The sequence below is a fragment of the Coenobita brevimanus genome, chromosome 94, assembly GCF_032717465.1.
Source record: "Coenobita brevimanus isolate Jiangsu-jjx chromosome 94, ASM3271746v2, whole genome shotgun sequence".
Taxonomy (NCBI): Eukaryota; Metazoa; Arthropoda; class Malacostraca; order Decapoda; family Coenobitidae; genus Coenobita; species Coenobita brevimanus.
In genome coordinates this window covers 22,377,424-22,402,256 of record NC_137047.1, presented here as the reverse complement: position 1 = coordinate 22,402,256, position 24,833 = coordinate 22,377,424, and the positions used below count along the sequence as shown (strand labels likewise).

Sequence of the window (24,833 nt, the reverse complement as noted above, 5' to 3'; positions counted from 1 at the left end):
GGGGCTCGGCAAGTTGGTCCTGACATTTAACCCATGGATTGCGCAATTAATGGTGCGAAAAAAATGAAGAAATTTTTTTGTTTGTTTTTGTTTATTATAAAATTGAAGATAAGCATCCAGGGCATCATCTGATAAAGAAAAAAAAAATCTCCATCTTTGCATAGTACCATGTGTAAGTGTGCATAGGGGTGATGCATGGCCAGCACAGCCTGAGCTGTGGCTTGCAGCGTGACGCTGCCCATCCTGAGCTGTGGCTCGCAATCCACGGGTTAAGATGAGAGTGACCAGCCTCACTCATCCCTGAGTGGCATTACGTGAGCAATAAACCCCAACCATCCCTTGGATATAAACCTGCATCAGTTCAATCCGATTGGAGCACCTCAGTTTTCCACTAAACCACCAGTCACCATAATTTAGTTATATGGTTACCACCCAGGGTAGTAAATGGTTTCTTGGTGTCCAGGAAACCATTTGGCTTGTCAGTCAGTGTAGAGTCACCCATAGGCAAAAGGAAGAGGAAAGAATGAAGGAAAGAAAGTCAGAAGAGGGAATGTAGTCACCTGTAGGCAGGATGAAAAGGAAAGAGTGAAGGAAAGAGACAGAAAAGGAAGGAAAGAAGAGAGGATATGGCAGGCACCCAAAGCAGCACTACAATGAGTGAGTGGATGATGAGCACCCTCACCTACCATATAACTATCGGTTTTGCTGCAGGTAAAAAAAGTACCTGTATCTGGAGATGGTTTGGCCATATGGAATGGCTGGATTACAAGTTATTGACCAAGAGGGTGGGATAGTTTTCTAATGTTTCAGTTTGGGGATACAGATAGCTTAGCAATGCATTGTTTAAATGGTAAGTGGCCTGTAGTTTATTAGCAAAATGAATGAGAGTATATGAGTCTTGGTTAAAGAAAAAATATTGACATTTACAGAAATACTGTACTTGATGCATTCTCTTAAGTAAGTTAGTGATTTTTCTGAGCCTAAAGTAACTGATAATGAAAGATTTTGTGTTATAACCTACCACTAATCACCAGTACTTTGTTTATTCATGTTTATCATTTGATATTTTTCTTCATTAAGAATAGTACAGTATTTATTCACTACTATGAAAACATTTAAATTCTTCATTTAAAAATATGAGCAGTTGGTGCTCAGTATAAAAGGGATGTGTATGTTGGTTTTCATAGGCTCACGAACTGGCTGGTGAGAAGCTGAAGATGCGTGAGGTAGTGATTATTGACATTGCCAATGACTCTGTCAAAAACTCAGATTACAAGCCTGATGAAGACCCCACCAAGTTCAAGTCGGAAAAGACTGGGCGAGGACCCTTGCAAGGACCTCAGTGGTGGAAAAAGGTAAGCAGTCTGGGAGTGCCTCTATTCTTCATACTATAGAGTACTGAGTAGTGTTGGAAAGGGCTATATTTTTAAGTAAAGTCCTGATTAAGCAGTCTGGGAGTTCCTCTATTCTTCATACTATAGAGTACTGAGTAGTGTTGGAAAGGGATATATTTTTAAGTAAACTCCTGATTTACATTGGTTCTGTATCCTAGAGTTCAGAATAATTTCACAGGAAATTTAGGGTCATTCAAAATTACACTTTCATTTGATGCCTGCTTGTATGTAGTGTCTTAATTTATATAAAATCAGATGGTTTCCTATAACCTAGGAAACCTTTTAGTGCATTGTGTAGTAATCATAAAACCAACAAATGGACACCTGGGGAAATAGTTAACCCGCCACATGCCAGCTATTTTTAGCTGTATGGGTCGACTCCGTGCCAGCCTTTTTTTTTTTTTTTTTTGTTTTTTTTTAAATGGTAGATTTTGATGTGAAAACAACAAATTTCACCATTAAAATACTCACCGACGCTCGGAAACAGGTTTTATTGAGTCCTGGATACTCTTTTACAGGTATTCCTGCTCTCTCACGCTCACCATGTAGGTGAGAGAAAGCTGTTTTCTGTGTAAGGTAGACTCAGGGATTTGTGCTGGGAAGGTATATTAATGTTCAGTGCACTTTTCTGATTACTAATTACTTCAACATCTGTCACAATTTGCATGTCTCTTTCACTGTGAATGCATTGTCTTAAACTTACTGGAAGATAGGTACAACCTGACTTCACTATGTACAGTCCTGGCTCTTACAAGGTATTTACAACTTGACTTCAATGTGTACAGTCCATACACTTACAAGAAAATGTTTACGACTTGATTTCACTATGTATAGTCCCTACACTTGCGTGAAAATATTTACAACATGCCTTCACTATATACTGTACAACACTGGGTGAGGCACACGGGCAGAATGAGCACGAGGGGGGGAAGGAGTGGGTGTACGGCCTTGACCGTCTGGGGCATGGTAGAGGAACAGTTAACATACATGCTCTTCCAGTTTTTACCCGCGAATCTTGAAAAATGCAGTCACAGTGAATGTTTTAGTTTTAAGCCGTTTTAAAACGGCACTGGCACTGACCGCAGATTTTCGTCAGACCTTTTTAAAATGGCACTGGCATGCGGCGGGTTAAAATACTTAAGTTGGCTGTGGCTTTTATGGATTTAAGTTCAAGGGGTGATTTGTGTTCATTGCATTCGTTATCCCACTTGGTATGTAGCTGTTCACGCTCCTCTGAAATGACTGGATTGAGTAGCTTATCTCTTGGTGCACATTATCCTGACAAAAAGGGATAGTGAAAGAAAACAGACTTAAAAGGGGTTACCGTAAGTGATCAGTTTCAAAGACAGACCACTTCATTTGTGATAACAACTTTGAACAAAGTTCATTGGCAGCTCATAATGTTTTAATATATTTTCGTTTTTTCGTTTTTTAAAGGCTCCAACATGCTTGCATGTGTCGGCCTTGGTCACCTAATGGCGGCTCTCCACGCTGCACGATCCATTGCAGCCTCCCTGTTCAGTCCCTTAACCCTAAGGTCACACTTAATGACCTCGTCCCATGTCTTTCTCGGTCTACCCCTCATAACCCCACCCCTAATATTAACACTTCTCACCTTCCTCACCCAATTATCACCCCCCATCCTCTCCACATGTCCAAACCACCTCAATCTACCTCTCCTCATCACAACACCAATACACTCCAGTCCCATCCTACCTCTCAACTCTTCCATTGTAAACCCAGCCCCTCCAGGCCTTGGACGCAGGGACGCACTGCACATCCACCTAATCATTGTTATTTCTGTACGTCTGAGCCGGCGAATATCTTCCTCCTTCACTGCCCGGGTCTCACTGCCATACAGCATTACACTCCTAACACATGCTGCATACAAAGACCCCTTAGCACGCAGGGAGAGCCCTCTCAATGTCAGGAGAGGCAAGAGCTCCCTGAACTTCTTCCAACCACTTCTCACCCTAGCCACAGAGCTAGCTCCAGCCCCACCTCCAGCACACAACATGTCTCCCAAATAACAAAACTCTTCCACACACTCAAGAGATTCACCAGCAAATTCAATCCTTTCACGTCTGACAATCTCCACCTGCTCACCCCGGCACGCTGTACACATAAAATCAGCATTATCTCGCAGTCTACCTCTGATACCACTACATCTCTTATGCACCCATTTATCATACACACCGCACAAGATGGAATTACTTCCCACGCCCTTGTGGCAAACTGCACATGGCCACTCTCCCTCGTCTTTGACAGTACCGCCACCAACCCTAGATATCATCACTTTTATTTTATCTGCATTTACCCTTAGGTAAGAGGAAGAGGTTGTGTAGATCAGATATTCATTCTCAGATCTTTAGTGGAAAAGTTTCTAGAGAAGGGAAAGAAGTTGTATGCGGCTTTCATGGATTTGGAGAAAGCATATGACAGGGTGGATAGACTAGGATTGTGGAAAGTGTTAAGAATATATGGAATAGATGGGAAGTTGTTGAATGCTGTGAAGAGTATGTACGATGGTGCGAAGGCTGCAGTGCGTGTGGATGGTGAACTAAGTGAATTTTTCTCTTTGAAAGTTGGGTTGAAACAGGGATGTGTCATGTCTCCATGGTTGTTCAATCTGTACATGGATGGGGTAATAAAAGAGGTACAAGGTAGGGTAGTGGATGTTGGAGTGGCCCTGGTGAGAGAGGATAGTGTTTGGAAACTCCCTGTACTGTTGTTTGCAGATGATACCGTGTTGTTGAGTGAAGACGAAGGAGAGCTGCAAGGCTTGGTGGATGAGTTTGAGAGGGTGTGTAGGAAACGGAATCTAAAGGTGAATGTAGGGAAGAGTAAAGTGATGGTCTTTGAGAGAGGTGAAGTCAGTGAATGTACAGCGAGGTTGGATGGTGAGGAATTGGAAAATGTGAGTACGTTTAAGTACTTGGGTAGTGTGATGAGTAAGGATGGAGGTTTGGAGGGTGAAGTGCTTGAAAGGGTACAGCAGGGAAGAAAGGTTGCTGGTTCTTTGAAAGCAGTGATAAGAAACAGGGAAGTGAGCATGGAAGTGAAAAAGTTACTACATGACAGTATTGTGATACCAACTCTAACGTACGGAAGTGAAGCGTGGACGTTGTTGGAAGGACACAAGTCAAGAGTGAGAGCCGTGGAAATGAGTTATTTAAGAGGAGCCTGTGGAGTCACATGGAGAGACAGGCTGACGAATGAGGATATAAAGGAGCGTTGTGGTGTTGATGTGGATGTGATAGGAAGCGTTATGAGGAACACACTGAGGTGGTTTGGCCATGTGGAGAGGATGGAGGGTGAAAGACTGACGAAGAGAGTGTATGTGAGTGAGGTGGAGGGGGAAAGAGGGAGGGGGAGGCCGAGGATGAGATGGAGAGATGGGGTGGAGAGGTATATGAGAGAGGGGGGTGTGAGTTGGGAGCAGGGCAGTGAAATGGCGGGGGACAGGGCGACTTGGAGGCGATTTGTTTGTGGCCACCCCAAACGGGATTGAGGCGTCTGGCAATAGATAGATACATAGACCCTTAGGCCCTTGTGCCCCATACCATCTCACCACTTCCTAAACCTTTCCTCCGCCTCCCTTTCATTCTCTGCAATCAACACCAAATCATCAGCACACAACAACTCCCACGGGAGTCCGTTTCTAAAGTCACGTGAAAGGGCTTCGAGTACCATGATAAACAACGTGGGACTCAAGACTGACCCCTGATGCACACCAGCATTCACGGAAAACTCATCACTCAAATCTCCATTCACTCTCACCTGGGTGTGAGCACCCACATACATGGCCATAACCACCCTAACCAGCCACTCCTCCAAGCCAAGCTTTCTCATTGCCCACTTCACCACCTCTCTAGGGACTCTGTCAAAGGCCTTTTCCAAATCAACAAAAACAAAATAAAGATCCCTTCTCCTACCAATATATTTTTCCTGAAGCTGTCGAACAATGAATATGGCATCAGTGGTCCCCCTACCTGGCATGAACCCGAACTGCATCTCATCAATATTCACTCTTTCTCTAATCATACCTTCTAAAACTCTCTCCATTACCTTCATTATCTGATCTAAAAGCTTTATACCTCTATAATTTCCTCTTTCCAGGGCATCACCCTTCCCTTTATACACATTTACAATTACACTCTTCAGCCAATCATCTGGGACAACACACTCATAAATAATCCTGTTTATCAGGTCAGTGACTAAACTCACCCCTGTATCGCCTGAGGCCTTCAACATTTTGGCAGTCAACCCAGACACACCTGCTGCCTTCCCCACCCTCATCCTGCCTATTGCCTCACTCACAGTAGCAGTATCAATCAAAGGCCAAGGGTCAGACACTGGATCTGCTGGCTCCAAACCTTCCCTGTCCCAGTCAAACTCCTCATTCAATAACCGGTTATAATGCTCTCTCCATGCATCTTTAATTTCCTCACTGTTCACCACTACCCTTCCTTCATCATTCTTCACACAATGCTCACCTATGATATCCCGATTATCCCTCTTCACCTGACCTGCCACCCTAAATATATTTTTCCTTTCCCCATGAATTAGGTTATCAAGTAATTGTCTCTGTGACTCAGACTTTGCCCTGTATACCTCTCTTCTAGTCCTACGTTTGGCAGCCAAATATTCCTCTTTGCTACCACCCTTCTTCCATTCCCGAAAAAGCCTTCTTTTCTCCTTAATTGCAGCTTCTACACCCTCATCCCACCACCAAGTTACTTTATGTCTTGGTGGTCCTCTTGTCCAGCCGCATGTTACATCAGTGACTCTCAAGAAATTGTTCTTGAGGGCTCTGTACTGTTCATTAATGCCTCTGTCTACAGCTCCCTGTTCAGCCACCACTCTCCTCAACTCGCTATAGAAGGCATCCCTTACTACTTGGTTTTTCAGCTTCCATATTTTCCTCCTAGGTACATAAGTCCTCTTTTTCATCACTTGTTCTTTAAGCACCATATCACAAATCAACAGTTTCAGCTGCTGCACACACTCCTCACTTCCTATAACTTTAACATCCCTCACTAACCTCCTATCAGCCCTCCTAACCAGAAAATATATCTTCATAACAATTGTAATGAATGTTAAAAAGATACATTAAATTAAAAAGTAACCATTTGTCACTGTTTCTGCCACCACTGTCACCTAGCTTATCTGTCTGCTGCCAGGTTGTGCCTCCCCTTTTCACACAGCTGATATCACAGTTATCAAATGCAACAGCTCTCCTTTCACCACGAGGACCAACAGCAACACTATATATTATATTGGTGTAATGAACATTTTGGCTGTGGTAAATGAACCCAACAACTGTAGCATTAGGTTTTCTGGTCTACTCCCCCATGCTAAAAAAAACGGGGAAAAATATTTTTCTCAAAAATAATTTTTGCTTGTAGGAAATGAAAGAGTGCATGGAAAAGTGTAGGGAAAACAAATATGAGTTCATTATTTACCTAAGTTCAGGTGTGGTGAAGTAATGGGAACATATGGGAGAAATATGTAGCACACCCATTTAAAAAAAAGCTTCCTCATTTGATGTACTTTGCAGCTACAAGTTTTCCAGCACATGATGTATGTCACAGCTGTCGAGTTAAATAAACCTTGATTATCCAAAATATGTTGTCATCACCTAAATACAATATGAAAGAAAAGTTATACATAAATTTTAATTTTGCCTGGCCACCTCACTAGCCACACAGTGTTTCCAGGCGAGTACTCCTGGAATTCCTAAAGGGTTCTCCTTAGACCTCCCAATAATTAGATTTGGGCACCCCATGTAAAAATCCTAGCTACAGTCATAATTACCAAATACTTCTGGAGTAGTGTTTGCAGAAAAAATGACAGTTGTGAAGTCATAAAATACTGAATAGCATCTGTGTACAGTCAGAGACAAAAGTTTACCCAGTAGTTCACTTTACTAATCAAGCTAATATGCTTCAGCTGAGAGAAACTTAAAGTGTTTCTCTACCTGCAAATGATTCTTTTTGAAATTTTGTGGTATGGAGGAAAGTGACGGACATGCCCATAAAATGAAGTAGACTCTGGAATAATACAGAAGCATTTGTTTCGCACTGTACCATGACAGGTTACCAAAAATGGATGAATCAGAATTTGCTATAATTGTTGCAGTGTGACCCGGTGATGACCTGCTACAAGTTAGTGACCTGTGAGTTCAAATGGTTTGGGCTGCAGACACGAGTGGAAAAGTTTATACAGGATGTTGAACGTAGGCTTTTTACAAATTTCCACAGGTAAGTGATTCACAAGTTCTTGACATAATCCATCATCCATTATCCAGTCCTACATTGCCCCATGAGGAGCGTAGGGGCCCAGGGCTGGGCAGTTGGTCCCGACATTTAAGATGAGAGTGACCAGCCTCACTCATCTCTGAGTGGCATTTCATGAACAGTCAACCCCAACCACCCCTTGGATATAAGCTTTCATTGGCTTAATCCAATTGGAGCACAATAATTACCCAATAAACCACCAGGCACCAAAATTTGGTTATATGGGTACCACCCAGTGTAGTAAATGGTTTCCTGGTGTACAGGAATCCATTTGGCTTGTCACTCAGTGTAGAAGTTCTTGACATAATAATTTTATTTAATACTTTTACATCCTGAAAATGGGAAGTTATTCTGGAAAGTGGTGCGGAAATGTAGAAGTGACAGCGGAAAGAAATGTGAAAGTGTGAAGGATGTAAGTGGTAGATTCTTAAACGGTAGGGATGAAGTAAGGAGCAGATGGAAAGATTATTTTGAAAGCCTGATGAATGGAAATAGAGAGAGCAGAGCAGCAGTAAACATGATTGGTTTTGGGGATGTGCAGAGAAGGAATGCAGTGCCAGGAAATGTGATAATCACAGAGATGATGAATGCTGCGAAGTGGCTGAAAAATGGGAAAGCAACTTGGGTTGATGAGGTGTATGCAGAGATGATTAAGTCTAGTGGAGAGAGCAGAATGAAATGCTTGCTGGAGATAGGTAAAAAGGCATGGATGAGTGAAACTGTGCCAGCAGAATGGAAAAAGACTGTGATTGTACCCCTGCACAAAAATGAGGGTGAGTGAAGTGAGTGCAAGAATTATCTTGGCATATGTTTATTGAGTGTGGTAAGGAAAGAATATGGAAGAATTATTGTAGAGAAAGTAAATGTCAGAAGTCCTAGGGAGTGATGAATAGGGTGGCTTTAGGAGTGGCAGAGGATGTGTGGATCAAATATTTGCAGTAAGACAGATAGTAGAGAACGCTTGTGAGAAGTACAATAAAGTGTTTATGGCATTTACAGATCTGGAAAAAGCAAACAACAAATTAGACAATGAAGGATTGTGGAAGGTTTTGCATATGTACGGTGTAGATGGTAAGCTGTTTGGTGCCGTCAAGAGTTTTTATGATGATAGTGAAGCATGTGTAAGGGTGAATGGGCATCTAAGTGAACAGGTCATGATCAGTGTAGGCGTGTGACAAGGTTGTGTGATGTCCCCATGGTTGTTCAATATATTCACGGATGGAGTGATGTGAGAAGTAAAAACACGAGTAATGGAGAGAGGGATGGCGTTGGTAATGAATGGTGATGGATGGAATATCTCGAATTTGTTGTATGCTCATGATCCAGTACTACTTGCAAATACCGCACAAGAACTTGGTAGACTAGTGCAGAGTTTTGTTATTGTCTGTGACCAGCGTGCCTTGAGAGTAAATGTAGAAAAGTGTAAAGTGAAGGTTATTGAGAGAGAAAATGAATCTCTGTGATGTTACAGTGAATGGAGAGAGACTGGAATTGGTGAGAGTTCAAATACCTGGGTACAGTGATAGAAAAGAGAGGAAAATGTGAAAAAGAAGTTGAAAGTAGAGTGACACAAGGAAGGAAAGTAGCTGGTGTTATGAAGGCCTTGATAAGAAACAGAGGCTTGAATGTTGCAGCTGCATGAGGGTTACGTGAAGGAGTGTTAGTGCCAGCTTTAACATATGGTTATGAGACTGTGGTCTGTCTGTCTACCTATTGCCAGATGCCATAATCCCTTAAAGGGTGGCCATTTGTCTTTAAGTTATATGTTTTACGGGGAGGGGCACTAACCCTCCACCAACCCACTTGTTGACACATAGGGAGCACGTATGATTTGGTTATATGGTTACCACCCAGTGTTGTAAATGGTTTCTTCGCTTACAGGAAACCATTTGGCTTGTCACTTAATGTAAAGCCACCTGTAAAAGAAAGAAAAGCAATAAGAAGTGACAGGAAAGATGGGAGAAATAGGAAGAGAGGAGGGCATGCACAGAAAAAGAATGATAAAGGCTAAGGAAGAAGTAGGCAGCAATACATCAAGTGAGTGGATGATGGTCGCCACCACCTACCACTATTTTTTTTTTTATCCTATCTGTGGCATGAAAATGAAAAGTCAAGAGTGAGAGCAGTGGAGCTGGGACTGCTGAGGAATGTATGTGGAGTATAGAGAGTGGATAGGATACAAAATGATGTAATTCATCAAAGATGTGGAGTGAGGAAGTCTGTGGACACCAGAATCGAAACGAGTGTACTGGGATGGTATGGTCTTGTGGAGAGAATGGATATATATATATATATATATATATATATATATATATATATATATATATAAATGTAGGCACTCACCATCCACTCACTCAATGTAGTGCTGCTCTCGGGTGTCTGCCCTTTCTTCTCCTCCATCCCTCTTTCCTTCCATCCTCTTCTGTCTTCCTTTCGTTCATTCTTTCCTTGTCCTGCCTATGGGCAACTTTATACTCCCTCTTCTGTCTTTCTTTCCTTCATTCTTTTCTCTTCCTTTTGCCTGTGGGTGACTCTACACTGAGTGACAAGCCAAATGATTTCCTGTACACCAGGAAACCATTTACTACGCTGGGTGGTAACCATATAACCAAATTTTGGCGCCAGGTGGTTTAGTGGATAATTATTGCACTCCAATCGGATTGAGCCGGTGAAGGTTTATATCTAAGGGGTGGTTGGGGTTGATTGCTTGTGTAATGCCACTCAGGGATGAGTGAGGCTGGTCACTCTCATCTTAAATGTCAGGACCAGCTGCCTAGCCCCGGGCTCCTACGCTCCTCATGGGGCAATGTAGGATTGGATGATGATGATAGAATAGATAGATAGATAGATAGTTATATATATACAGTAGATACTGTATATATATATATATAGAGAGAGAGAGAGAGACAGGCTGACAAATGAGAATGTAAAGGATCGTTGTGGTGTGGATGTGGATGTGATAGGAAGCATTAGGAGGAATACACTGAGGTGGTTTGGCCATGTGGAGAGGATGGAGAGTGAAAGACTGATGAAGAGAGTGTATGTGAGTGAGGTGGAGGGGGGAAGAGGGAGGGGGAGGCTGAGGATGAGATGGAGGGATGGGGTGAAGAGGTATATGAGAGAGGGGGGGGTGAGTTGGGAGCAGAGCAGTGAAATGGTGGGGAACAGGGTGATGTGGAGGCGATTTGTTTGTGGCCACCCCGAACGGGATTGAGGCGTCTGGCAATAGATATATATATATATATATATGTGTGTGTGTATATATATATATATATATATATATACACAGTAGTGCACCAACTTTCGCTACAGCAGGATTCGCGGAATCCACTTTCGCGGCATGCACCAAATATTCCCTAACTTCCACTTTCGCTTGAAAAAAATCGATTTTCGCGCACAAATTTTGGGTTTGGGACAATATTTTGAACTTTGAATTTCCTGCACCGCCCGCCCGCAACCCACCGCCATCTTGAATGACGTCATGTCAACACTCTGTCCACCCATTCCTGCCATTGTGTACGAGCGTGCTAGCTCCATTGTGTTGGATTCTCACGGTTCAATGGCCTCTACTATACCTGGTAGTGTGGGGAAAGGGCCTGGTGGTGTGGGGGGAGGGCCGGGAGGCAGTGGTGGTGATAAAAAGTGGCCGGGACATTCAAAGTCGGGAGGAAAGGCCAAGGCTAAAAGAGAGTATCGTGTTGGAGTGAAGAAACGGCAGTATAATAATGAAATGAAAAGTTGCATCTGAGGAGGCAGAGAGAGAGAGTGGTAGCGAGGCAGCAAGAGGTGGCGCCAATACGTCTGGCGTGGCTAAATAAGCCCGCCACGCACCTCAGATACTTACCCCCAACATCCATTAAACACCTCAACCTGGTCTCTGTGGTATGTTTCTCCTCATATAATGTGTACTGTACAGTTTTTATTGTTTGTATCTCACAATGCAATGTACAATAGTGATTTGATGTACTGTATTGCAAGTGAAAATGAAAATCTGATGTTACTTTAGGATAACCGGGAACCAATTAGCCTTTTTGCCATAAAGACAATGCCCCAACTTTCGCTAATTCCACTTTCGCGCATTATTTTTTGACCCAATTAGGCGCGAAAATTGGTGCCCCACTGTATATATATATATATATATATATACACACACACTCAAACCTTGATTTAAGGGACAAACTGGGGGATCAACTTGTCCTTTACTTGAATATGTCCATTGTTTTACCACATAAAGACAATCTTATTATGAATTGCAATTACTGTTTCACTTATCTTTCTTATTTGTATGATTATGAATATTATTTTACGAGTACTGTATAAAGAAACATGTTAATGTGTATAACCTAGATATTACGTATCATTTTTTAATGGTCCTGTCCATTTGTCAGGTAGAATATGGAGTCCCTTAAATCCAAAATCCCTTAAATGGAGGTCCCTTAAATTGAGGTTTTTATATATATATATATATATATATATATATATATATATTCATCATTGTCATCATCATTATCTGTTTGAGTATTCACTGCAGGACGGGCCTATCCCGACCGAAGTCGGGACGATACAGCCAATGTATCTCTACCAAGTGGCATAGGCTGTCTGGTGGAGATTGTATCTAGGGTGAGAAGTGCTTGTAAGTGTAATTGTAGTGTTGGAGTGGCTTTGGATGTGTGTGTAGTCTGTGAACCAAGTGTAATCGGCCCACTCAAGCCGACTGGGTGCAAGCATGCTTTATAGTAAGCGACACTGGATCACCCACAGCACCCCTTGTGTCCGCCAATGCAGTACGTGGCCGAGTGAACACTCCCAAAGTTTATTACGCTGGCGGGACACGAACCCTGGCTTACCTGTGTACGAAACGCACACTCTACCACTGTTCCACAGAGGCTATATATATATATATATATATTGTGTTTCCCCAGATGATACGCTGAAGAGTGCAATTGTAAATTTGTAGAAGGGGAAGGGTGATGCCCTGGAAAGAGGAAATTATAGAGGTATAAAGCTTTTAGGTCAGATAATGAAGGTAAAGGTAATGAAGAGAGTTCTCGAAGGTTTGATTAGAGAAGGAGTGAACATTGATGAGATGCAGTTTGAGTTTATGCCAGGCAGGGGGACCACTGATGCCATATTCATTGTTCAGCAGCTTCAGGAAAAATATATAAGAAGGAAAAGGGAACCATGTTTTTGTTGATTTGGAGACAGCCTTTGACAGAGTCTCTAGAGAGGTGGTGAAGTGGGCAACGAGAGAGCATAGGATCAAGGAGTAGCTGGTTAGGGTGGCTATGGTCATCTATGTGGTTCCTCGCACCCAGGTAAGAGTGAAGAGAGATTTGAGAGATGAGTTGTCCGTGAATGTTGGTGTGTATCAGGGGTCAGTTTTGAGTCCCTTGTTGTTAATCATTGTACTTGAAGCCCTCTCAGGTGACTTCAGAAATGGACTTCTGTGGGAGATGTTGTATGCTGATGATTTGATGTTGATTGCAGAGACTGAAAGGGAGGCGGAGGAAAGATTTAGGAAGTGGAGAGATGGTATGGGGCACAAGGGCTTAAGAGTAAATGCAGATAAAACAAAAGTGATGATATCTAGGGTTGGTGGCAGTATTGTAAAAGAAGAGGGTGATAAGTGATTGCATAAGAGATGTATTGGTATTAGAGGTAGACTGTGAGATTATGCTGATTTTATGTGTGCGGCATGTCGGGGAGAGTAAGTGGAGATTGTCAGGCATGAAAGGATTGAACTTGCTGGGGAGTCTCTTGAGTGTGTGGAAGAGTTTTGTTATTTGGAAGACTTGTTATGTGCTGGAGGTGGGGCTGGAGCTAGCTTTGTGGCTAGGGTAAGTGGTTGGAAGAAGTGCAGGGAGCTGTTGCCTTTCCTGACATGAGAGGGCTCTCCCTACATGCTAAGGGATCTTTGTATGCATCATCTGTTAGAAGTGTAATACTGCATGATAATGAGACCTGGGCAGTAAAGGAAGAGGATATATGCAGGCTCAAACATAAAGAAATGACGATGATTAGGTGGATGTGCAGTGCATCCCTGCGTGCAAGGCCTGGGGAGGCTGGGTTTATGATGGAAGAGTTGAGAGGTAGGATGGGACTGGAATGGATTGGTGTTTTGATGAGGAGAGGTATATTGAGGTGGTTTGGGCATGTGGAGAGGACTGAGGATGATAATTGGTTGCAGAAAGTGAGAAACATTTATATTGAGGGTGGGGTTGCAAGGGGTAGACCAAAAAAGACGTGGGACAAGGTCATTAAGTGAGACCTCAGGGTTAAGGAACTGAACAGGGAGGCTGCCATAGATCGAGCAGCATGGAGATCCACCATTAGTTGACCAAGGCCAATGCATGCAAGCATGTTGGAGCCTTCAAAAATGAAATGAATGTGAACAATTGAACTGTGGCACTGTCAAGGACGTCATTTCAGTAGCTTTATGACTGGTTGTATTTTAAATTGTAGGATTGGATGATGATGATGATGTGATGAGGAGAGAGAATTTTAGACTTTCTGGAGTTGTTGTGGCCCTAGGATCACTTGAACATCAACCTGATGGACTGCAAAGTGAAATTAATCATCTTCTTCAGTGAACTGAGGGGATTGGGAGGGAGTTTTGAAGTATATAATCAGTTTTAGTTTCACCTTATCATGTGATAAGTGAAATATATTAAACAGATATTTTATCAGTCCCTCTAAATGTTTGGTAAGATTTGCTGCTTTACTGTTGTAACATGATTCTTTGATGCAAGTCATGTAACAGCAGACTCTCCACATCTTGAATCATCACTCATTCTTTAGGTTTTTGTATTTAGCAGCTTCAGTTTTATATTTTTCCTCACAGACAAGTGTTTTGCTGGATGGATCGATGGCATGGAATGACCATGGAAGATATCCGTCGATTAGAAGATAAAACTAAAGTAGAATTGGACAAGGTATGTTAATTTGATACATATCAGTGCAGTACATTGTGTTGGCTGAGATTTGAAAGATTTAAGAGTATTATGCAGTTCTTTCAAAATTTAGGAATTATAAACCATAAGCTTCATGGCTGCCATGAATCATTTTCTTGTAAACCTAAACTAATGAAGTCAGATTTTAAGGTAATTAAAAAAAATGCATCCTTATCCCTTCTGCTGTGGTTGGTGCACTTGGGTATTTTATTCAGGCTAGTGCAGAAGATTTTATTCTATCTATCTGTCCATCTCTCTGTCTGTTGCCAGACACCTTAATCTCATAAGGGGTGGCCACAAACAAATCACCTCCTTGTTGCCCTGTTCCCTGCCATTTCACTGCCCTGCTTCCAGCAGACACACCCCTCTCGCATATACCTCTCCACTCCATCCCTTCATTTCATCCTTGGCCTCCCCTTCTGTCTCCCCCTCTCCACCTCATACATACACTCTCCTTGTCAGTCACTCACTCTCCATCCTCTCCATATGGCAAAACCACCTCAGTGTATTTCTCCTAACACTTTCTATCAGATCCACATCCACACCACAATGCCTCTCCATGTGATCCACGCCTCCTGTCATATAACTCATTTCCACTGCTCATTGGAGAAAAATCCTAGCAGTCAGATGTTTCAAAAACTATCTCACGTACCTCTTTCTCTGCTGTTGGTACACGTAGGAATTTAGTTTTAATGCTTGACTTTTAAGTTAAGAGAGAGACATCCCAGTAGTCAAAAGTTTAAAGAAGCAAAGTTAGATGTTTTACTTTAACCACCTCGTGCACAATGACGCAAAACAAGTCAAAATGGTGTTAGGCTGAAGAGGAACCGATGACACACTTGTCAGTGTTGGCCTGAAGGGATGTTGATTAGGCAGTTTTGGACAAAAATAGTCACCAGAAATTAAGCCTTAGCATCAAGTGCGTCGATCTTTGCTGCGTCATAGGGGAGGGTGTCATTTCAAGGCCAACACTCACAGATAGTCGGCTTTCGGTGTGGGGGGGGGAAGGAAGTGCATGCACGTGATTTTTGGTGATTTACTCGAAAACTATTGGTCATATCAAAATTCTGAAGACACCACGTGAAAGCTCATGAATTTCTGCACATAGACATATGCTTAGGCCCTGCATGGTGTGGGCAAAATATTGCAGTAGGGTGTTGGTACGTTATTTTCACTGTGGAAACACATTATTCTCACTGCATATTGGTACTTTCACTGTACTTTTACTCATCAGTTTTGTGTGTTTTTATTAGCTTATCATATATTATAAACATAAGCAAAAATCATGGTATATAGCCTATACCAATATAACCAGTTACTGGGGCAAATAAAATCAACGGGAATGTTTTCCTTTGTGTATGAGTCCAGGCTGCCCTCGCTACATTTTCTCTGATCATATCACACAAACTTACAGAAAACTGTAGGTGAGTGAAGAGTTAACAATGCCATGAATTACTACATACTGTAAATGAGAAAATTATACCCTTATACTGAAGCTGTGTTTATTATGAAGTTAACTAAGTTGTTGTTCATTATATATAGTTTAGTCATAAAGTGCAGCAGTAGAGGATTAAAGAAGCAAACCAATGTGCTTTATCTCAGGTTCATAGTGGCTTGAATTGGTCAAATAAAATGCATATACTCACAGATGGAGGTTGTATTTGTTATGAAGATACTAAAGTTTTGCTCTTATTCTCTGCCTGTTCCCATTTGCCAGGAGTCAGTTGTTCTTATGTGTCATCTTCATTAATCTCTGACCAATGCATTTTCTTCACTCAGTCCAAGTCTGTCCTTGTATAGTGGTCTCTTCCTTGATTATCTTCCTTTCACTGGTTCTTTTCTTCCTGATGCAGCAAAGAAAGGTTGGTGAGGTGCGGGGGACACGAAGTGAGTGAGGAGGTTAGCTAGCCATGAGTGAGGCAGCAGCTCTGACCTCAGGTCTTCCTGCCAACATCTCACCCAACACTTCACAGCCAGTAACCCACTCTCCCTTCATCCATTTACCTGTTGGAAAGGTAGCCACCAAGAGAAAATATATATATTTGTAATTGTTATGCATGATGGAAACACCTGTATAACAGTTTACTGTAGTCTGTTCACCTTACCTGTAACTCCACAGGAATAAAGACATACTGAAATTAATTGAAAATTGGATGAAAAAATGACCAGATAATTTCCTTCGAGGAAGATGAGAAAAATAGGATATGAGAATTACAGTACCCTGCATGTTTGCCAACTTTGAGGAGTGTAAGTCAAAGAAATCTCTTCATTACCCTTGATCTGTTTTTCTGCATAACTTGTTGTTTTAGGTACCAGTAAACAAAAAATAAAGCAAAAACACTCATCTTACACATCTTTGAATCTATTTGTTGAATGTAATTGCACATCTCAGTCCTGTTGGTAGATTCTGAAGAAGTCTGGTGTTGGCAATAGCCTTGAAGCCAGGTAAGTTCCTCATAAAGTAGAAGTTGATGATGTGTCCTTGTTAAACAGTATAAGTAGGTAGTGCTGTAATGAATATGGTGGGGTGAGCATCTTCCAATTACAGTTGAAATATTAGGTTTATGATAAAAGTCAAGTGTTTATCATTTAGCATGTAAAGTTTTATGATTATTGTTGATGTACTGTATTATGCCCTTTCAAAGTGTCATGTTATCTTTTGAAAGTATGACTTACTGAAGTACCTGTAATTGCTGTATTAGGAGTACAAGTTGACTGTGGAAAATATTGCAGTTTTAGCCCCTAACGGATCTGGAGTTTGGGTTGGTGACTTCCTCTAATAAATAGTATTTGACCCTGAGTATTGCAGAGACAGAGTATGAAGGTGTTTGCATCTTAATCCACATGTTTTGCATGGGTGTGTATCTTTTGAAAGTTTTGAGTTTAGTTAGACTATGTGAGAGCAGCTGGTAAGTTCTAGTATGGAAATGATGCCTATGTTGTGAAGTTTTATTCTAGTAAATTTATGGATCGTAGGAATAATAATGGCAACTCCGTGACCCCTAGTTGTTGTGTTCCCTTGGAGACTTTGAAGTTAAAAGGATCAGATTACCTTATCATTTTTTGCTGATGTTTCACTACTAACAAGAACTTGCATTTTTTTATTAGGATAGTCATGAATTGGATGAAACTCCAAAGAAAACTGGTGTGATCTAATGCAACAGTAATTTATACAAGTGTTTTGATAGAAAAGTGCAAGAATTTTGCTTGACTGCAGCCAGAAATGATGGAATTGTCTGTTCTTTTTATGTTTCAGGGTTTCTCTTCCATCACCCAATCAACGATGCCCATGATTGTGTAACTGTCACATGTTTCCTCCATGTCGTATCATATATAATGTATGGTAGGTGTTTAACAAGAAAATGGTTAGATCAGTTACATTGGTGAATGAGGCATGTGGTCATTGTTCTCTGTCACTGAATGCATTAGTGATTGTTAGAAACCCTTTAATATATTACTAATTAAGATGGGATGGCAGTGACAAAGAACTAGTGTCACACTTAACCAGCATTGAATACCTTACTTTCAGGGTCTCTAACTGTCCTAAATGAGTGACTGGAGTAGACATAGTTATTACAGTACAGTACTCGTTACTCTCATGCTCATGTAGTAACCAGTTAGTTTTTTCAGTTGGCTGTAGATACTTTATGTTACATGCATAGAAGAGGAGGCATAATGCAAATAAAACCATTGAGCTGATTGCAGAAGATGGAAATGTACAGGACAGTGTGGTTGTAAATCAGAGACTTAATACTGGTCACTTTTTTCAAACTTGGTCTCTAAGATAGTTGTATCCCAGAAGAGATAGATTTCTTGGAGATCTTGGGGGGGGGGGGGATTGTTTTGTAGGGAGAGCCTTCAAATTGTGGTGTGGTATCTGATGTTAATGACTGAATTTTCTTTAGATAGAGATATAAATTACCTGCATTTGCTGTCTGTGAATTGCTAAAGTTCTCAGTTAGGTAAAGTGTTTACTTTGTTCCTTAGGTACATTCACCACAAAAACTGCCAGAATTAACATTGTTGTTGAAATAGAATGTTTATAGAAAGAGGAAGATTGGACTTGCCATGCGATTCTTGTCATACATTTTGTAGTGTCAGTTATCAGTGAATCTTTTCACACTTAATCCCTTCTTTGACTTGTTTGATTGTAAAACAATATTTTTTTTTTCCACCCTTTCTTGTGTGAAGGTTGGAAAACTCCGTACTAATAGGTAGTGTCCCGTTAGTGGTTGTTTAGACTGGCATTCTAGTGTGACGTTAAGTGCAGACTATCTTAGTGGATTCATGTCATCATGCATAGGTATTATAGATGACCTGTTAATACTGTAGTTATATTACCAATATTATACACACCAGGGATTTATTGATTATTAGATACATTCTGTGGAAAAAAAAATTGAATTTCCTGTTGTCATAGATGTTCATTGAATAATCATGTTTGTGTTAAGTTCATGAGAAATGCTGTATGTAAATAGTGTATCTGGATTTGGAGGTAATTGCTTATCACTCAACAGCTGATGGTGTGCAAATATTACTAAGGTTGTATGGTAACAGGCCTAAGAAACAGAGAGTTAATATTAGTTTCTGAAGCAGTTTAACACAGTGCACGTTATCGACCAAAGTCAACTTGTGAAAGCCAAAGCTGATATGATTACATGTGGCTTGTGATGTAACTGATGTTACTATGATTGTGAATTGATGGGCATCACTGAAGTATCACTCATTTGAAACTGAATAGAGTTGATAATGCACATTACCTTAATTATGATTTTGTACTATATTGTTCGTTACGTTATGCAAATTGAAATGAAGTTAAACTATCAAAATAAATTATATTGATCACCAATGAGCCCTTTGTCTCTATTTGTGATAAGTTTTTCTTGCTTTATTTACTGTACAGTCTGTTACTCCTTACATGATGGATAGTTTTTTTTTTTTTTTCTAGAACGTCTCATTTAAAGCATGGGTGTCCATTGTGTGTAAGGCAGTGTTCCATGCTTGCATAGACCAACCTTTTATCACCTGATGGTTACATTCCAAGCTGCATGGTGTCTTGCAGCATTCATGTCAAGCTCCCAAACCCTGAGGTCCTCATTCAGGATCTTCAGTTTATTCTGGACTTGGTTGGGCTGGCCCTTCCATATATAGACATGGAAAACTGTTCATCCTGTTTTTCCCCATATACATTATAATTACTGTATATACACTATTCAAGTGTGTGAATGGAATATCAGTTGCAGTAGGATGCCTGTAAATTAAAGAGCATCTTATATCGTTTTTATATTTTCTATCTATCTATCTATAGCCCGACGCCCTAATCCCGCAAAGGGTGGCCGCAGACAAAACGCCTCCAAGTCACTCTGTCACCCACCATTTGACTCCCCTCCCCCCAACTCACCCTCCCCTCCCTCATATACCTCTCAACTCCATCCCTCCACCTCATCCTCGGTCTACCCCTCCCTCTCCCTCCCTCCACCTCACCTACATACACCCTCTTAGTCAGTCTTTCATTCTCCATTCTCTCCACATGCTTTGTTATAATGGCAATTCTTCTGTCGTACATACTGTACATAAATAACGAGTAGCTATTAACTTATGGCAGTTTTTGATCGCTTCTTTATTACTTCAGGCATGTATTGTTGTACAACTGCTTATCTTTATTTTTGCCTTTTAGTTAAAATTATTAACTTTTCCTCAGTGCTCCAGCCCTTCACATTCAGGATACACTTGCCGTTCCTTTGGAGTGGAATCACTCCATTTGTCAAGTGAGGTAAGTTTACAGAGTTAAGCAATGAATGAAGATGTAGGAGATAAGTATTCCCAGTAGTTTCCTTAAACAGAATAAAAGGATGATGGGGCAGTAGACAGAATAAGTGAGAACAGTCTTTGTCAGGCTTAGGGAATGAGAGGAAGTAGGACGTTATTCAGAGTCGGTAACCAATTTGTCATTTTGCCAAGATCAAGGAAGGGAAGGTGCCCCAAGAACTTAAGGAATGAAACTAAAACCAACTCATAATCGTGGGTATGGATGTAACGGTTGAGGCAATTCCTTAATTGCAAAAAAAAAAAAAAAAAAAAAAACCGTAGTCGTGGGGGGGCTCTGGGGTCTGGGGCTGGGACCTGATGATGGGGGTGGTGTCCTTATACCCTGCTTCCCCCGCCCTTGGGTCCCAGTCCTTGGCCCTACTAATTTTGCTTGGTCCTTTTTCTTCTTCTCTTCTTTTATTTTCTTTCTTCTCACCTTCCTAAGGTGTGAGAGCCGTGCTGATGGGATGCAAGGCTCTCTCTTCTGTGTCAGTCGCTAACGGCCTCAGGGAACCATGGGTATGGTAGCCCTTGTATTTTTCGCCCTTACTCCTGACTGGGCTCTCAGGAGTGGACCAATTTAATTCCTGTTATTTACAATTAGGCTCACCATGGCCAATAATGATAAATTAATAAATTCTCAAGGAGCAACGGGAGATGCTCCTTCAAAACCTTCTCCCGGACAGGTGGATCCCCCCACCCCCTACTTTTCCGCCTCTTTCCTCCTCTTCCTATCCTTCTGTTTATTCTTCTTCCCCCCCCTCTCCTTCCTCCCCCCCTCTTTCCAAACCCACCATCAGTAACATCAATTTTTGGTCGCCAGACATGGCCCAAGTTCTTCAACATCCAGCCGACAACAAATGACCTCACTCTCCATCTCTCTCTCCTTTGACAGATAGGTCCCGACATAACATTTACATCACGACCAAATGGAGACCGCCTTTTGACTGTCCAGACTGCTGCGCAGGCTGAGAAAGGTGATGTCGCTTACTGATCATTCTGGTCATCCCATTGCAGCAGTGCCAGATCCCCACCTAAACTCCAGCACGGGAACTGTTCTAATCCCTTCATATATATCTATAGGAGATCGCAGTTTCTCAGAATGCTCCACAGATATACAAGCCATCTTGTCAGCCCAACACCTAGCAGTACTGTCCGTTCAGTGTTACACGCTTCCACCTCGGGGGCGCCGGAAATACTCCTCCAACATTGCTAAGATCAGTTTTAAGGGCCGCGATCTTCCCACTTCTGTCATTATTGGTGGTACATGAGTCAGTGTCAAAGAATACATACCTCATCCGCGACAGTGCTCTTCATGTTGGCGCTATGGTCATCCTGCCAAATACTGTAGATCAGAATCCATATGCCCTACCTGCGCCCAACCCGGCCACACCTTCTCAGCCTGCACAGCAAAGACCCAGGTCTGCCCGAACTGCCAAGGCTCTCATGCTGCCTCATCCCGGAACTGCCCGGTGTTTACCTTCGAATCCGAAGTCTCCAGGATTCGCTGGAAAGAAGGTCTTTCCCTCCATGCAGCTCATCAACGTGCCCATGATCTAGGATTCTCTACCAATACTACATATGCTCGAGTGGCCCGTCCTGTCCCCACTACCTCCCCCATTTCCCAGTCCCACCACTCTACCACCATTACAACCTCTAACTCCTTTTCTACCGTCACCTCCCAATCTAACACACTCCCTTGGTATCACCAGTCTCCTGCTCCCCTACTGTCCCAACCTCTTTTCCAGTCTCTACTCATACCTCCTCCTCATCTTCTCCGACTGTCAGTGTTGTCTCCTCCCCCCCTGTCTCTGTTCTACCCTCTTCCACCTCCCCTTCTCTCTCTCCTTGTTCCACTTCACACTCTGAAACCCCTCTGGTTACTCTTTCCAACTCTTTCTCTGTTCTAGACTCTTCCACTCTAATTTCCTCCCTATCGCCTCTATTGTCTACTCCTATCACTTCTCCTCAACACCCTTCCTGTTCTGCTGCTACCCCTCGCTCCTCTTCGTCTCTCCACCAACAATTACTCCCTCTGCCACAGCGTGATGCCCGCCGCCCGCCTTCCTCTAGCAAACGTGGACTTCCTCCCACCACTTCGGATGCCAAGGGTTTCACAAAACCCACACATTCCCCCCCAACCCGTAAAATGCGTACCTCTCGCCCCTTGCCCTCCATGACAACTACTCCATCAAAGATCCCTATTTCGACTCCACGAACTAGTCCCAACCCTATCGCAACCCCACAAACTACTCCACAACCTATATGAACTCCATTGCCGACACCACAGACGACATTCCCAGCAAGTGTCAAGAGTGAAACCCTCACAGACATCATGGAGTTTCTGGCGACTCCATTGTAGGAACCCATGAGTCCACAAAAAATAATCCATACAGCCGAAGTCCATTCTGTTCCTTCTGATCTCCCTCCCACTCCCACAGCTCCTCCTCCTTCTGCCCCCCTTCCTTCTTATTCTAATCCCTCTCCTCTATCCCTTCCGATGCAACCGGGGTATACTGACCGTCCCGCTCATCCACCTCCTCCACGTTCTGCTCCTATTCCAACTATCGAACCAACCCGGTGATATATACAGTAATACCAGTCCGCTATAAATTCGTTTTTATTATATTTTATCCATTGTAAATTTTTTCTTAAGCTTTTATTTCCCTTGGTTTTACTTTTTTAGTTTTTTAAATTTTAACGTCTATATTACAACGGAATCTTAGAAGTTTTAAGGCCCATCGTAATGACCTTCGTTATCTTCTCGCAGTTCATCGTCCTACATTAGTCTGTCTACAAGAACCCCGTTTGTCTGGCCCCCCAGTACCCATACCTGACTATAGTTTCCTATTTTCTCCTGCTTCTCTTCCTGTTTCCGCCGTTTTAGTTCATCACACAGTTCCGCTAGAACGTCTATCCATTCACACTACGGTTCCGTGTCATTTTGTTCGTGTCTTCCTCGAACGATGGATTACGGTGGTGTCCATATATTTTACTACCTCCCAACCTATCGATTTCCCTGCCTTATCTCTTTTATTAACAGTTACCCACCCCAATTTTATTGTTAGGAGATTTTAACTGTCGTCATGCCGTATGGGGCGACACCGTTACCAATTCGCGTGGCCGCCAACTTGAGACTTTTATTTTTAATAATGATTTATCCCTTCTAAATACAGGAACTTCAACACATACTGACGACAAAACTCATACTTTTTCCTGTCTGAATCTCTCCTTGTGCTCCTCTTCTATTTCTTTACATTTCCATTGGTCCGTTCTTTCGGACACTGTATATAGTGATCACTTTCCTATAAGGCTTACTCTTACTACATATTGCCCCATACTCAGGCCCCCTCGATGGAGTTTTCCGAAAGCTGACTGGCCGTTATTTACTTCTTTAACTGTGCCATCTATACACTCTTCTTCCTTACCCACTGTTTTAGATATACTCGCCTATTTTAATGTGTTAGTTCTAAGTGCAGCTTTGACAGCGATTCCTAGGTCGTCCCGTCCTTTTACTTTGAAGTGTGTACCTTGGTGGGATTCGGACTGTACTGTAGCACTCCGTGTTAAACGTGCACGTTGGAAGAGTTTCCTACGCAAACGCAACGGATGAACAGCGTGCATTTCTGCTGTTTAAAAAGGCCCGAGCGGTTCTTCGTAAGACTGTTAAACGGGCTAAACGTCGTAGCTGGAGATTATACGTTTCCACCATTACTGCCAATACACCCATTGCATCCGTCTGGAAACGTATACGCAAAATAGCAGGTAAACATCTTCCCATGCCCTCCCCTGTCCTACATATGGATGGGGAGTCAGTTGCAGATGCGCATCTAGTTGTTAACGGCTTAGGTCTTCATTTTAGTAATGTTAGTAGCGGTTCTTATCTCTCACCTGAATTCCATACCCTTAAAACTGCTACTGAATGTACGCCAGTTGTCTTCAAGCTGTCTTCCAGTCAGTCATATAACGCGCCATTCACGCTCCATGAATTGTCCTCTGCCCTTCGTCTTTGTAAGAACACTTGTGAGGGTCCTGATGGCATACACTATAATATGCCCCGTCACCTTTCCCCCCAGGCCATGGCCTTATTATTAACTATTTATAATCGTATCTGGACAGAGGGTATTTTTCCTCCCTCTTTTCGTAGTGCCACCATCCTTCCATTTCTTAAACCGGGAAAGCAAGGCCATGCCCCTCAAGATTATCGCCACATTGCTCTTACCAGCTGTCTTTGCAAATTATTCGAACGTATGATAAATCATCGTCTTATGTGGCTCCTAGAATCCAAGCAACTTTTGTCATCTTCGCAGTTTGGTTTTCGAAAAGCTCGCGGCACCTTAACTCCCCTCTTAAATCTAGAGACTTATATCCGTTCAGCCTTT

The 24,833-nt window shown here is 42.2% G+C and overlaps 1 protein-coding gene across 2 annotated transcripts in view; it reads left to right on the top strand.

The window, feature by feature from the left end:
• LOC145412919 (phosphatidylinositol transfer protein alpha isoform-like) overlaps positions 1-19,492 on the top strand; it is an 86,031-nt gene extending 66,539 nt beyond the window's left edge. For both annotated transcript variants that reach the window (XM_080282721.1, XM_080282722.1), the window contains exons 6-9: positions 1,188-1,355; positions 7,536-7,657; positions 14,535-14,625; positions 16,497-19,492. In XM_080282721.1, coding sequence (XP_080138847.1) covers positions 1,188-1,355; positions 7,536-7,657; positions 14,535-14,625; positions 16,497-16,538 — 423 coding nt within the window. In that variant the 3' untranslated portion in view covers positions 16,539-19,492. The remainder of the gene's footprint in view (positions 1-1,187; positions 1,356-7,535; positions 7,658-14,534; positions 14,626-16,496) is intronic.
• The last annotated feature ends 5,341 nt before the right edge of the window (positions 19,493-24,833 follow it).